Source organism: Pimephales promelas, chromosome 6 (assembly GCF_988280905.1).
Source record: "Pimephales promelas chromosome 6, fPimPro1.hap1.1, whole genome shotgun sequence".
Lineage (NCBI taxonomy): Eukaryota > Metazoa > Chordata > Actinopteri > Cypriniformes > Leuciscidae > Pimephales > Pimephales promelas.
The window spans coordinates 9,278,073-9,292,906 of NC_142774.1; the positions used below are offsets into that span (position 1 = coordinate 9,278,073).

The 14,834-nt window shown below is 34.6% G+C and overlaps 1 protein-coding gene across 5 annotated transcripts in view; it reads right to left on the minus strand.

Moving 5' to 3' along the window:
- gstcd (glutathione S-transferase, C-terminal domain containing) overlaps positions 1–14,834 on the minus strand; it is an 82,736-nt gene that overhangs the window by 11,209 nt on the left and 56,693 nt on the right. For all 5 annotated transcript variants that reach the window (XM_039688783.2, XM_039688766.2, XM_039688775.2 and 2 more), the window contains exons 6-8: positions 8,531–8,646; positions 8,213–8,257; positions 7,659–7,787 (exon numbers count right to left, since the gene is read on the minus strand). In XM_039688783.2, the coding sequence (XP_039544717.2) occupies positions 7,659–7,787; positions 8,213–8,257; positions 8,531–8,646 (290 nt within the window). The remainder of the gene's footprint in view (positions 1–7,658; positions 7,788–8,212; positions 8,258–8,530; positions 8,647–14,834) is intronic.

Sequence of the window (14,834 nt, forward strand, 5' to 3'; positions counted from 1 at the left end):
TCTCCTCAAATATTGTTCATAAGTGCTGTGCCGTGCCGAGGGTGTTGAAGTACAACTCACGTAAAGTTGCTAATTCCGCAAATGACTGCAATTGTAGATTTCGAACAGAGATGGCGACAAAGAGGAAAAACGCCGGACTGCAGCTTTAATATATTCAAAAATGTAAGTTATTTCTGTGATGGCAAAGCAGAATTTTTAACGTCAGTGTCAGAGAAATCATTCTAATATGCCGATTTGCTCATCAAAAAACATTTATTATTATCAATTCTGAAAAACGGCTACTTAATATTTTAGTGGACTATACATTTACATTTTATGACGCATTCCATGATACATTCCTCAAGATTATTTGATTAATATAAACATTAAAAGAATATTTATTTGAGAAAAAATCATTAACATATCATTATATAACATAATAAATGTCTTTGCTGTCATTTTTGATCAATTTAATGCTTATTTTCTGAATAAAAGTATTCATTTATAAAAGGAAATCTCTTGAACAGTAGTGAATTTTTTTTAATATTATTTTGGTTACAAAATGAAGTATATATATAGTCTTCATTTTCATAATTAAAATTCATTTTTTGATTTTTTTTGAAAAGGTTACATAAAAAAAGGAAAAAAACGAAATGGCTCATTAAAAGGATGAAATACACAAGTTACAAAGTTACACAACAAAGTCAGTACAAATTTGGTGAATGATATAGCAGTTTTTTCCAAAACAAATTAAGCCGACATGAAAGATTAAAAATTACTCGTAGCACTCTATTCGTCCTGTTCCCCATGCACGTACTTATTATAGTAATAACAATAACTGAGTAATAACAAGGTATTAACCCTGAACCTAACCTCAATTACCTTATATTAACCAGTACTAGGTAAGTACATTGTAAGTACACATACTGTAAAATAAAGTGCAACCAAATTACCAGAACGAACTTGGCTTTTGACCAGAAGGTCATTTTATCTAAAGCATGATGCATAAAAGCATAACACAATTTTGGTTACATCATTGCAAATGTGTGAATTAGACTATTTCCCAGTGCTCAGAGTGGCGTTAATCTACGCATGGCAATTAAAAACGGTTTAAAATCAATGCTTATTGCCTGTCCTTGGCCACATTTCCACACATCTCAAAATTCTTCCCACCTTTCTGTATATAACGTGTTCTCATTGATCTGTTAGTGACTCGGGCACAGAGAGAGAGAGAGCGAGAGAGAGAGAGCATGCCGGTCATATCCTGCCGTGTGACACTGTATGACAGCAGATGTCTCTCTGCCTGTTAGCAGGAAAAGTGGATCAAACAGCTTGATGGAGGGTAAAGAAAAGCTTTAGATGTCCATACAGAGGCTTGTGAAAGATCAAGCGTTCGACTTTGCTCACGTCTTTACCGGACCACTGCCTGTCTCCATCACCATTAGGGTGAGAAACTGGAACAAATAATGCAAACTCTGGCCTCAGCGAGTGTGAGCGCACAGTTGACCAAACCCATGGATTAACACCCTTCAAATCCCCCATAAGAAGTTTACTGGGAAATGTGGCCAAATCTCAGAGGATTCGCTTTACACACTGCTTGGAGTTGCCATAGGAGAGGAATTATGTCCGTGAACTCTGTGTGGGAAAACACACAGCCTAAAGCCGAGACGAAATAAATTAGGAAAAAGCAATATTGGCAAAGCGTCCAGTGTGGATTGTAATTAAGTTCTCGAGACGCTAATTAGACTGAAATGATTCATAATGTGTTTTTAACAGGATCTGGAATAAAGCCATTCTCAAAAATCCTGGGCAGGTGTTTGAGTATTCAAGGGCCACCGTAATGTACTAATCACAATCCATTAACGCAGGTTTTTAGTTCTTTGAAGTAGACCTGTATTTGCATCTAAAGTGAAAAACAGAACGCCTCATCACCACAACAAGCAAAATCAACTGTGAAAACCTTTAGCTTTGAGGACGTCATGCAGCAGGTGCATTTCAAAAGTTGACAATGATGCAACGAAATGACAATATTACAGAGGGTGTTTAAGGACGCTGGGAGAACTTTCAGAAGATGTTTTGTGAAAGTACAACTTTGAATGACCATTCACTGATGAGAGACTCTGAGAGACTTTAAAGAGTAAATCAATGCACAACTAGAGTAGAGCTTCAGGAATATAGAGCGGGAAGAAAACACTTTTTCACAACACGAATTAAATGAAAAATATAGCAAATAACAGACGGGTCTATTCACACCGAAGGCACAAAAAATATTCTGGTAGTTCAGATGCTTTAATGTCTGTTTGCTTCATTGCACATGATCAAAAGGCTTTTATTTTTCAGTTTTGTTGTTGAACAAACAAACAAAAACTATGGAAGCTTGTTTCCGCCACTGATTTTTTTTTTTAAATTGCAACTTTTTATCTCAGAATTGCGAGATATGAAGTCGCAATACCGAGAAATAAAGTCGCAATTGGGAGATAAAAAGTCGCAATTCAGAAAAATAAACTCGCAATTACGATATATAAAGTCGCAATTCTGAGAAAGTCACAATCGCGAAATATAGTCGCAATTCTGAGAAATAAAGTCGCAATTGCGAGATATAAAGTCGCAATTCAGAGAAATAAAGTCGCAATTGCAATATATAAAGTCGCAATTCTGAGAATTAGTCAGAATTGCGATCTATAAAGTCGCAATTCTGAGAAATAAAGTCGCAATCGCGAAATATAAAGTCGCAATTCTGAGAAATAAAGTCGCAATTGCGTGATATAAAGTCGCAATTCTGAGAAATAAAGTCGCAATTGCGTCATATAAAGTCGCAATTCTGAGAAATAAAGTCGCAATCGCGAAATATAAAGTCACAATTCTGAGAAATAAAGTCGCAATTGCGTGATATAAAGTCGCAATTCTGAGAAATAAAGTCGCAATTGCGAGAAATAAATTCGCAATTGCGATATATAAAGTCGCAATTCTGAGAAATGAAGTCGCAATTGCGTGATATAAAGTTGAAATTCTGAGAAATAGTCGCAATTGCGAGAAATAAAGTCGCAATTGCGATATATGAAGTCGCAATTCTGAGAAATAAAGTCACAGTTGTGTGAAAAAGACGGAATTGCAACTTTTTATCTCACAATTCTGACTTTTTTTCTCACAATTGCGAGTTTACATCTAGCAATTCTGACTTTAAAACACATAATTGCGAGTTTATATCTCGAAATTCTGACACCTTCTCAGAATTGTGAGATATATATATACTCGCAATTGCGAGTTATCAGGCCAATTTTAAGGGGAAAAAAAGACTAACTTTTTTCCCCCTCAGAATAGTTTATATCTCACAATTCTTACTTTAAAACACACAATTTCGACTTTATGTCATGCATTTCTGAATTTATAACACATAATTGTGACTTTATATCACACAATTACGACTTTATATCGTTATAAAGTCAGAATTGTGAGATGTAAACTCGCAATTGTGAGATAAAAAGCCGCAATTACCCTTGTTATTTTTCAATCTGTGGTGGAAGCAAGCTTCCATAACAAACTGTTCTCATAGCAAAAAACTAAAAACAAACAAAAAAAAAAAAATCAAAGCAAAGAAAAAAACGAAATAAAAACAAAACAAATAAGCAAGAAAAAAAGCCCAGTTCAACAGAAATCAATCCATGTCCAAAAACAAAATCAAAAGCGATAAAACAAAATCAGGAATGAAAAATAAGATCCAAACAAAAAAAAAAAAAAAAAACACGCTTTATGGGGATTATTTTTTTTTTTTAGTGCCAACGGGTCAGTAGAAACGAAACAACACATTGTTTGTTAGCATTTGTGGGTGAATGTTCTGTAAAAACACAGTAAAGCATTATTTAGCAGCATGCAATTACGACAGAATCTATTCTTTACAAATGTAAAGAGGTTGGAAAAGCACATCACAGTCATTCCAAGTCTTCCATCGGAACGTCGGATGCTCCGTCTCCAGTACAAATTCAGTCATAATGAGACAAAGCTGGTGGGCCGTCGCCCAAAAGATCCGATGAATGTTGTTTAGCAATGGGAAAGAAGCAGTGTTACAAAGCTCAAGTTTGTTTTTCCTTTGCAAGCAAATAAAGTGTCAGAGTCTGCAAAGGTTTTGTGTGGTCTCTTGTACTGAAGGATCTAATAAATTAAGTTTTCTGAAAGCACTGAAAATGTAAGACATTGACAAAGAGCTTAACGTCATCCTCAATGCAAGTTTTTCTTGTATAAATCATTCAGCGATGGAAAAATAATAAAGCAGGCTGCAAAAGCATATTCTTTATTAGTTTTTCTCATGCAGTAGGTCTTTGTTTTTTTGCTGATGATGTTTCTTTTCTTCCCTTCAATGGGGTTAAAATACTTTTTCTGTCTTTATAATTAAGTAGTTTGCCCCGGGGATGGAAGGCACAACTTCACGACTACGATGCAAGTACATTATTCACAGCCACCGAACACAGCAATGTGCTTGTTTCACCATCATTCAACAGGTACAACAAATCAAGTTTGAGCAAACAGCCCATAACTTCTCTTTTCACATCATTACCCATGTTTAGTCATTTTAGTGTAGCTGCAAGCCTTATTACAGACTGTCTTAAAAAGAAATAGTAGCTATTTTCACGCATCTAACCCACTGGGAAACAATAGTTCTGGCTCTGCTGTTTTAGCAAGCAAACCTTTTAATCATTTATGCTGATGAGTTATGCAAGAAAATAACACAATATAGCTTAGAAACTCAAAGATAAAAATGTAAAATTCGATAACTTAAAGACCTAAATCCATCTTTATACCAAAACAAAAAAAACACAATCACTTTACAGAGCTTTCTCAATGCCCGATCTGGCTTGAACATCTGCTTCCTTTCACTTGTTGTAATCGCTGTTTAAGTTATAAAATAAAATCATTCAAATTCATACCAATTTAGCAATGAATCAATCAACTTCTTCAATGTCTAATTATTAATTTCCAAGCCTGTAAATCACCGCCTTACATTTATTCTTGTACAAGAAGCAATTTCACTTGGATATACAACACAATGGGGGGAAAAAAGACTATCACAACTAAATATACACCTAAATCTTATTTATTTGCAAAACTTTTCAATAGGACAAGACTCTAGAGACAAATCTCTGTCCGCTGCGGCGTAACGTGACAAATTGGAGGTTTCTAATGTTTAACCATATACATGATGTTTAATGTCCGCTTGTCACAAGTGCTAAAAAAGTCAGATTTACATGAAAGAGAAAGCTTTTAGTGCAGGAATATTTCATCCCCGCATGGAGGTCTGGATGGAAAAAAAAAATAAATACTATAAAGCTAGTATGTAAATTATGAGAAATAGTGAGTCTCAAATGCATGATATAAAGTCGCAATTCTGAGAAATAAAGTTGCAATTGCGAGAAATAAAGTCGCAATTGCGATATATAAAGTCGCAATTCTGAGAAATAAAGTCGCAATTGCAAGATATAAATTTGCAATTCTGAGAAATAAAGTCGCAATTGCGAGAAATAAAGTCGCAATTCTGAGAAATAGTCACAATTGCGAGATATAAAGTCGCAATTCTGAGAAATAAATTCGCAATTGCGATATATAAATTCGCAATTGCGATATATAAAGTCGCAATTCTGAGAAATAAAGTCGCAATTGCGTGATATAAAGTTGCAATTCTGAGAAATAAAGTTGCAATTGCGAGATATAAATTCGCAATTCTGAGAAATAAAGTCGCAATCGCGAGAAATAAAGTCGCAATTCTGAGAAATAAAGTCGCAATTGCGATATATAAAGTCGCAATTCTAAGTCGCAATCACGAGATATAAAGTCGCAATTCTGAGAAATAAAGTCGCAATTCTGAGAAATAAAGTCGGAATTGCGAGAAATAAAGTCGCAATTGAAATAAAGTCGCAAAGAGAAAGCTTTTAGTGGAGGAATATTTCATCCCCGCATGGAGGTCTGGAGGGGGGAGGGGGGGGGGGTATGGGGGAATACTATAAACCTAGTATGTAAATTATTTTAAAAAATTGTGACTGTTTGATATGAATCCCATTATGAATCTCATTGACATTCTTATTTTTAATGATTGTGCTAGGTGCCCAAAAGAAACTCTACATAGATACAGGTATAAGATTTGGTAACCAGTGAAGGTCTGATAAAGACTCTGTTCGGAAGAAAATAACCACCCCCCTCACACACTCACACACACACAACGGAGCAGTGTGTGAAGCTCAATACTGCAGCTGCAGCTCTCTGTGGATACGAGGCCAGAGGCTGCAGGTCTCTGGCAAAAAGAAACATCTCATTACCTCCAGAAACAAATATAAGAACTGCAGAAAGTACAAACTTCCTCAGTTATCACAGAAAACAGTACCTCTCAAACAGTACACATCAAAAAAAAAAAAATCTAAATCAGGATTTGAATCTTTTTTTTTAGTAAAACTACCTAAACATACTTAAAATGGACAATTGTGTAAGATAAGACTTGATTTCAGAGAATATAAATTGAATTACGTTTTTCCCCCCCTTCACCACTTTGGCAAACTGTAACAAAAAAAACAAACCTCGCAAGGTTTCTACTCAAAGCAAGCCAAAACAATTTGCCAGAGCTGTATGAAAAATAAATAATTTGGTTAAATTTAAATAAAAGTAAATACATTTCGGTCCACCTCAAATATGATTAGGGAGTGCTCTTAACAAATATACAATCCAACTAGATTGCAGTCTAATTTACATTATGCTTGTGGTTACAATATTTGAGCGAATTAAAAAAAAAATTAAGAGAACACAAAACAAATGTGTGTAAATGCAATAGTGCCCACAATCAGTCTCATTTAACATTACATGTAATCTTAATGTTGTCAAGTTGTCGAGGAGCCGATTTCATCACTCAAAATGCAGTAATGAGCAACCCATTCTCGTTAGAAAGGATTTAAAGGACAAATGTGAGGGTGAACTGCATAATTAATATGGATGGCAGGGAGAATCAAACAAGCAACAACTACAGAGTGCCAGAATCCATTCTTTTAAACAGGCTTTGCAATGCAAATGAAGAGATATCTATACCTTATGGACAAAAATGTGTGTGAAATTATTGAAACTGCTCATAGCAAGAACAAGCGCTGAGAGCAAACATTAATAAAAGCACTTATAGACTCAAGGCTGCAGTGGGATCCAAATGGCTGTGGCCATATTGAAATATATCTAATGTAAAACTAGATTAAACAGTTTTTGAAAAATGTAACACCAAGATGCACAATGAAATATTAAACCCTTATGTACTATTTGGCATCTGAGAGACTCCAGTGCTATTTTAATAGCTAAACAACCTTTCTTAATGTTATGAGAAATGATTATAAACCTAAAATCAACTTCATAACAGCCATTACAAATACAAATGTGCCATTTAAATCTCTCTCTCTCTCTCTCTCTCTCTCTCTCTCTCTCTCTCTCTCTCTCTCTCTCTCTCTCTCTCTCTCTCTCTCTCTCTCTCTCTCTCTCTCTCTCTCTCTCTCTCTCTCTCTCTCTCTATATATATATACACACACACACACACACACACACACACACACACACACACACACACACACTTCATGTATGTCATGTATGTTTTATATAAGACGGTGTGTGCCAGATATATACATCATAAATATCATGTATGTTTTATATAAGACGGTTCTCACCCCGATGTTGAAGTTTCCGGTGAAGTAGTCGAGGTTTGTCTGGATGAAGCCAATGTTTGTCAATCCAAGCTGAGCACTTCGGTCTCTGGCCCTGACCAGAGACTCCTCTTTGTTTTCAATGAGAATAACCTGATCAATGACAAAAACTGGATATTTCACCATTCTGCATATTATCTCTCTTACAACTCACTGGTTCATTGCAAAATTGCTCACTGATTCATCTCAAATTGCTCTATGAAAAGCCATTTCATTAAAAGGAGAGAAAAAGTACATCATCTATTCTAAACAACTACCTAACAATCCACTGAACCATTAAATATGTATTTAGCACTCAAAGAGTATTCAAGTACCGAGTTGATTTTCCAATCCGCATTTGTAAAAGCACAATTTCCCCAACAAGGGCTTAGGGAGACAAAATACAACAATAGAGTGGAATCATTTTATTTTTCCAGTGTCTACAAATGATCTCACCAGGGATGAAGGCAGATTTGGTTTCTTTCCTTTGAATCTTTTAACCGGAACTTGCTACACTTGAACAAATCACAAAGTCTTACCTGACATTTAGGAAGCGTGTACGCCAAAACAATCCCAACGTGCCCCTGAGAAAACAAACGAAGAAAAAGCTGCTAAAGAACTCAAAGAGCTCATCAGAGCAAAGTCTGCTGAAGAGAACACACAAGCGAACAGAAGAACATTGACCTGTAGCCCAAATGCTGTAACGTCAGGGCTTATATTTATGCACAGAATAACAAGAGCACTCCCAAAGATTACACGAGGTGACAACTGAGGAGAACAGATGCTTTTTTGGCTGAGTCCCATAAGAAAACAGAAACAAGTCCAAGACGTTTTTAACATGTCAGAAGATAACCTACACCCCCGCTGCAGAAATCCACCACTGTGTTCCCCGGGTGGGCCAGATCCGTCACCATGGCAAGCAGGTTGTTGAGTTGTTGTTGTTTGCGCACGGCGCGGGCGTCTGACATCTTACCTTTGGAGACAAGGGAATGTTAACACCGAAACTGCCAACAGCAACACACTGCAACAAGACTCTTCTTAACCCATAGCCAAAATACTGTAGAAATGTGTGTCCAAATTACAAATGTATTGTTACAATCCAGTAAATACGTGATAATGTACAGCCAAACAGATCATTAACGCAAACTAAACCCACATCGGAATCAGTCCATCACCCTGAATGGGTTTATTTGGGAAATTACTAATTAGTTGGCAAATAATTTGTTAATTTTGTTGGCAAATAATAAGTAGAAAAAAAAAAGTTATATAATTAGGGATTTCAAATGATTAATCGCGATTAATCGCATCCAAAATAAAAGTTTGTGTTTATATAATATATGTGGGTGCACTGTATAATTATTTTATATATATATATATATATATAAATATATAAATACACACACATGCTTGTATATATTTAAGAAATATTTTCATGTATATACTGTATATAGATTTATAATTTTATACATTTAAATTTATAATATTTTTATTATTAAAATTATTTTATTATTATTATTATTATCGTTTGACAGCCCTAAATATAATATAATATCTTGTTTTTCAATAAAATAAAATTAAATTAAACCATCTATTTATGTATTTATTTATTCTCCTAAAGTAAAATTTAACAAAAAATTTAATTTTTACATTAAACAAATATTTGTTTGTTTGATTAATCGCGATTAATCACATCTAACAAAAATGTGTAAATATAAGTGTGTTTTTATATATACATATAATAGATATATAACATACATATAATACATATGTATAAAATACACATATCTATAAACTTTTTTTAGATGTGACTAATCGTGATTAATCGATTCTTTAATTATGTAATATAATTAATTTATATGTACAGTGAGCACTAACATTTTACAACAGTATGGACATTTATATACTTGCAGTCACACAAATGACTGAATACAAAGTCATGGTCAAGAGAAAAAAATGGTTATACATTTATAATGCATTCTCCTAAATTAAAATGTAACAAAATTAAAACCTTTTACATTAAACAAATATTTCTTTGTTTGATTAATCGTGATTAATCACATTTAACAAAAGTTTGTAAATATAAGTGTGTTTTATATATATATATATATATATATATATATATACACACACACATACTTTTTTTAGATGTGACTAATCGCGATTAATCGATTTGACAGTACTAAATAATATAATGTAATATAATATAATTATTTGTACAGTGAGCACTAAAATTTCACAACAGTATGGACATTTATATACTTGCAGTCACACAAATGACTGAAAGCAAAGCCATGGTCAAGAGAAAAAAAATGGTTATACATTTGTAGGTAATATTCTGTTGTAACATTTTTACCAAGCACAATGTGTTAGGGTATAATAATAATGAACAACAGTATAATTAAAAAGATTAATAGAACGTGGTTGTCTAGCGATGAGAATGATTATTTTAGTTCCGTTTGGTTTGTCCACCGCTTGGCTCTAAAAATGGCATTCGGCACATTTAGCATTCTTACAGTTCGCAAATTGAAAAGAGGAGAGCCAAGGACCACTTTCAGCTGTGATTAAACGGATTGAATTATTTCAACGGCTGTTTGAGAAAAGTTAAAAGCGGAAATACTCTCAAAATATACAATTTTTGACCCTTTTTCTCCCTCCCTCGCCACTCAAGTCTTCTCAAACTTTAATTGGAGTCGAAGGCTGTTTTCACACAGCCACACTCTCTGCCACGGGGAATAAATTTGCAGCAGATTTCCTGTTTGGAGCCAAGCGCTGAAGAAACACCATCGGTGTAATATAAATCACAGACGCGTCTGTCGTGCACTGCTGCGCTCATTTTGTGCACGACTCTCTGATGAGAGCGGAAGAACTACCTGGAGCCAAATAGGAAACAAAACCATGAAACAAAGCTTTGTACAGATTTGTTCATCATGTGTCATCAACACCTGGTAATTAATTAATGTTTACGATTCTGACAGGCAACAAAAGAATCAATCAGGCTCAGGTGAGGAGGAAAAGACAAACATGCAGATTTCTTTTGCAAAGAACGCCTGTGGAATTTGCATGTGTTCTTTCTCTAACAGGATCTGAATGGCAGGCGCGCAATCAGAGAGGAGCAGATACGTGGAATGCAGCGAAGATGCAACTCATTAACCGAGAACACGTTTGCAGTGCGTCTCTGAGAGACATAAATCCAGAGGAATGTCGGCCTGGTGTCCCTCCAACATCAAGAGAATCAAATCCGTCTGAAAATCTGCAATCCTTTCAATGAACAACGATGTTTAGGTTTTTATGAGATGCTGACGGATTCAAATTCTAAAATGAATTGTTTGAATTGCTTGAAAATGAAATGATTTTCTCAAAATGTTGTAAGTTCATCTGGCTCACTCAGACAATAGTGGGCAGAGTTAACGTAAATAGCCTCTGCCAACATAGTCATGCTACAAAACTTTGAACATGGCATTTCTGAGAATTACACAATAATTTGCTGTTTTCTCACTATTGCCAAATCAAAAGTAGCAGAATGGCTGAACATATGTTAAAATAAAAAAACTACAGTAAATAAAGCAGCCGACAAGCATGCAAGCAAATAAAGCAATCAAATAAGTGAAATAAAATAAAACTAAGAACCATAAATAAATACATGCGTATCTCTACCTACCCTACCTAACACATGGAGGTGTCACCAAAAAGTGACTGGTAATACTATTAAAGGGGTGGTAAAATACCATTTTCACAACTGATTTGAAGTTTTAGCACAAAATACGCTTTCACTTTTTGAGGGTTTGCAAAAACGTACCATTTTGTGCCTGGCCCTTTAAATGCAAATGAGCTGCTCGTGTGTTAGCAGCTGCGATTACCTCATAATGTTAAAACATAGTCAGTCAAAGATGGAGAGACTCAAGAAGAAGTGACAACATGTAGAATACAACAGGACATCTCTGAATAGTTATGTTGCTGATGTGGAGTTAACTATCTTCAATTAGGATATTATGTCATGTAATCTATAAATCGCTCATATAGGAACTGTTGTGAGATACACACAGAGTGACTTTCTATTGCATGTGAAAAGATGGATGCTAAAGTTTGAGCTGACTCACAAATGTACTCTTAAACAACCAATCTTCCTCTTCTCAACATGGACTGAGTGTTCCCGGGGGCGGGGTTTATGTACATTTTAGGGTTGGTGATGTCACTAACCCGGGAGGAAGCTTGTGTAGTCCCTACCAGCCATTTGTTGTAGTCCTTTTCTTTAAAAGCAAATATCTTCCTTTGCTTTGAACTTTGAACATTGTAACTTTGATACTGTTGTTTATGCTCAAACAGCAACATTACACACTAACTAAAGTTAGAAAAGTTAAATAATATTTTATCACCCCTTTAAAAGAACTCTAAAAATACTAAGTGGGGAAATTCCTACAAAAGATGTTTTCTGCAGACATGATTCTGGTCCTGAGAGTTTTGTTGGAAAAACCAGGAAGACTTTCATAGAATAATAAGATATATTGATCAGGGAGAGTTTTTAATTTACCCAAGATACCCAGGTTTGGTCCAAAACACCCTGCAGTCCTTTAAGACAAACAGAGCTTGTGATAGTGGAGACACAGATGATTGAGACACAAGTGGGATTTCTTGGAAAAATGGATGAAACAAATGAGAAAATATCCTGGGCTGTACTGATAAAAATCACATATCAACATTGCAATTATTTTTCTCATGATATTGCTTTTTCCCAATTCTTTAAATCCTTGTTTATGTGCCCTTTCATGTGATTTCCCCCAGTTAAATTAATGAAAAAACAGGTTGTTTTAATAAACTGACATTCCTCAGTATGGTCAGCTGTGATACAAAATGACATGGGCTCCACCTACTCAGTTATGCCATTTTTAATGCAAATATGACATTGAGATGTCTTTGTTATGACACCTTGACATAAACCAATACATCATAACCTGTAAGTGTCTTTGTTATGACAACTTGACATTACTAAGACAACACAACCTGTCATTAACATGACATAGCAGATAAATTATCAAACTTAAGAAAGCACCTAGCTTTATTGGTTGACATTACATTAAACTTTCCGGTGGTTGGTTTTGACTTTGGCTGTCATGAAGCCATTATAACTTTTTAATGACAAATTCAATTAGTACCACTGTAGTTGAGGCCACGAAATGTAAAAAAAATGTAATTTAAAAGCTGAACTTCCAACATCATTACTGTTGCTGATTCCACATCAGTTTTCAGTGTCACATGATCCTTCAGAAATCATTCTAATATGCTGATTTTATGCTCAAAAAAAAAAATTATTATTTTCAATGTTGAAAACAGTCGTGTACCACCCCCCCCCCCCAAAAAAAAAAATCTACGATGAATAGAAAGTTCAAAAGAACAGCATTTATTTAAAATATAATATTTTCTAACATTATAAATGTCTTTACTGTAACTTTTGATCAATTTAACTCATCCTTGATGAATAAAATTCTTTTCTAAATTCTTTCCCCCCAAAATAAAAAAATAATTGACAACACAAAATATTTTAAAATTTAATTTATTCAGTGATCAAATCAAATTTTTCAGCATCATTACTCTGATGATTTGCTGCTCAAGAAACATTTCTGATTACTGTCAATGTTGAAAACAGTTGTGCTGCTTAATATTTTCATGTAAAATGTTATAAATGTAAAAATATTTTGATTGATAGAATTTATGTATAATTAACATTAAACATGTATTTTTTTTATCAAATTAATACATTCTTGCTGTATAAAAGTATACATTTCTTTCTTTAAATGAAAAAAAAAAAAAAAAAAAAAAAAAAAAAAAACACCAAACGGTAGTGCATATCAATGTAATTGCTGGAATGAAATGTTCCCACTGAACAAGCTTTCTCAAAAATCGACAGCATGGAGGACAGAACAAATGAAATACAGGGACTCTCTTTTCATCATAACTCGGCTTACAAGAGGCTTATGGCATCCAAGCAATAGGCTTCCAAACAGTAAACCAAGGGGAGAATATTTTCCAGCAATCCAGACCACAATTTCCTTCCTTTCTGCTACAATGTAAGCAGGGGAGGGAGAACTTCTATAATAGAGACAAAAGCAGAAAAAACAGGCCTCCCGAGTGGACAATCAGAATAGCGTGTTCAAGTGGCTACATCTGTGCTTACGACTACGAGATGAGGAGAGGACTGAATGGAGGTATTTAAGCAAAAATTGTTAAGGAGGGCATCCTCAAGGATGTTTTTTTCTGCTAACTATAACTATTCACAGTCGCAGCAGCTTCAGTGAGCAATCTGGAGCAGGAACAAAACACTTAAGAGAGTTTACAGATAAAAGGCCAAATTCTGTGACCTCAAGTCACAGTTAGATGGGATACTGTAAAAAACATTTGTGATCATGTAACTGTAGTCATGCCGCCCACCATTACTTCCCACAGTTACCTTTGATAAACTGAAAAGCAAGAACCTTTTTGCTAGGCCATGCATCTCAAAGCACAACAATATTACGACCGCTTATAAAGGTAGTTTTTCCACTAATTGTTAATACTGTAACATACAAATAAGAAACAAACACGAATGAGGGATTATTTTCAGGGAACCTAAAAGCATTAAACAATTGTAAAGGATTTGAAAATAAGCCACATTATGCTCACATTATGGCTTCTATAAGTCCATTAAAAGCAAATAATTCACTTTCTTTGCTTCAATATATATACAGCATACAGATTTGTACTCTCTGAAGGAACCGAGTCAAACCTCAAAGACTTAAGCTCATTCGACGATTTACCTCATTTAAGAAATATATGATTGGTTCTTGTTTTGGATAGTATGTAGTAGTGCAAAACACAGTGAAATATGAGCTCAAGAACACTGCAAGAGGTTAGGAACAGGTCAAATTTGTATCAATTGCATTTTTGACAGCTGAACTTAATAGCTAAAAATATCCACTTGTACTTTACAAACACTGACACATTCAGGTCAAACATGAACAAAGTTAATTCTCAAAGTAGACAAGCAAGAGTTTGAAACCATTTGAATTACCCAGCGTGTACGCGAGACATTTCAGACAGACATGACAAGGTTCAATGTTATATTAAGCCTAAAAGATTAAAGGGATACTCCACCCTTTTTTCATATTAAACTGTTATTCCCTTAACTAA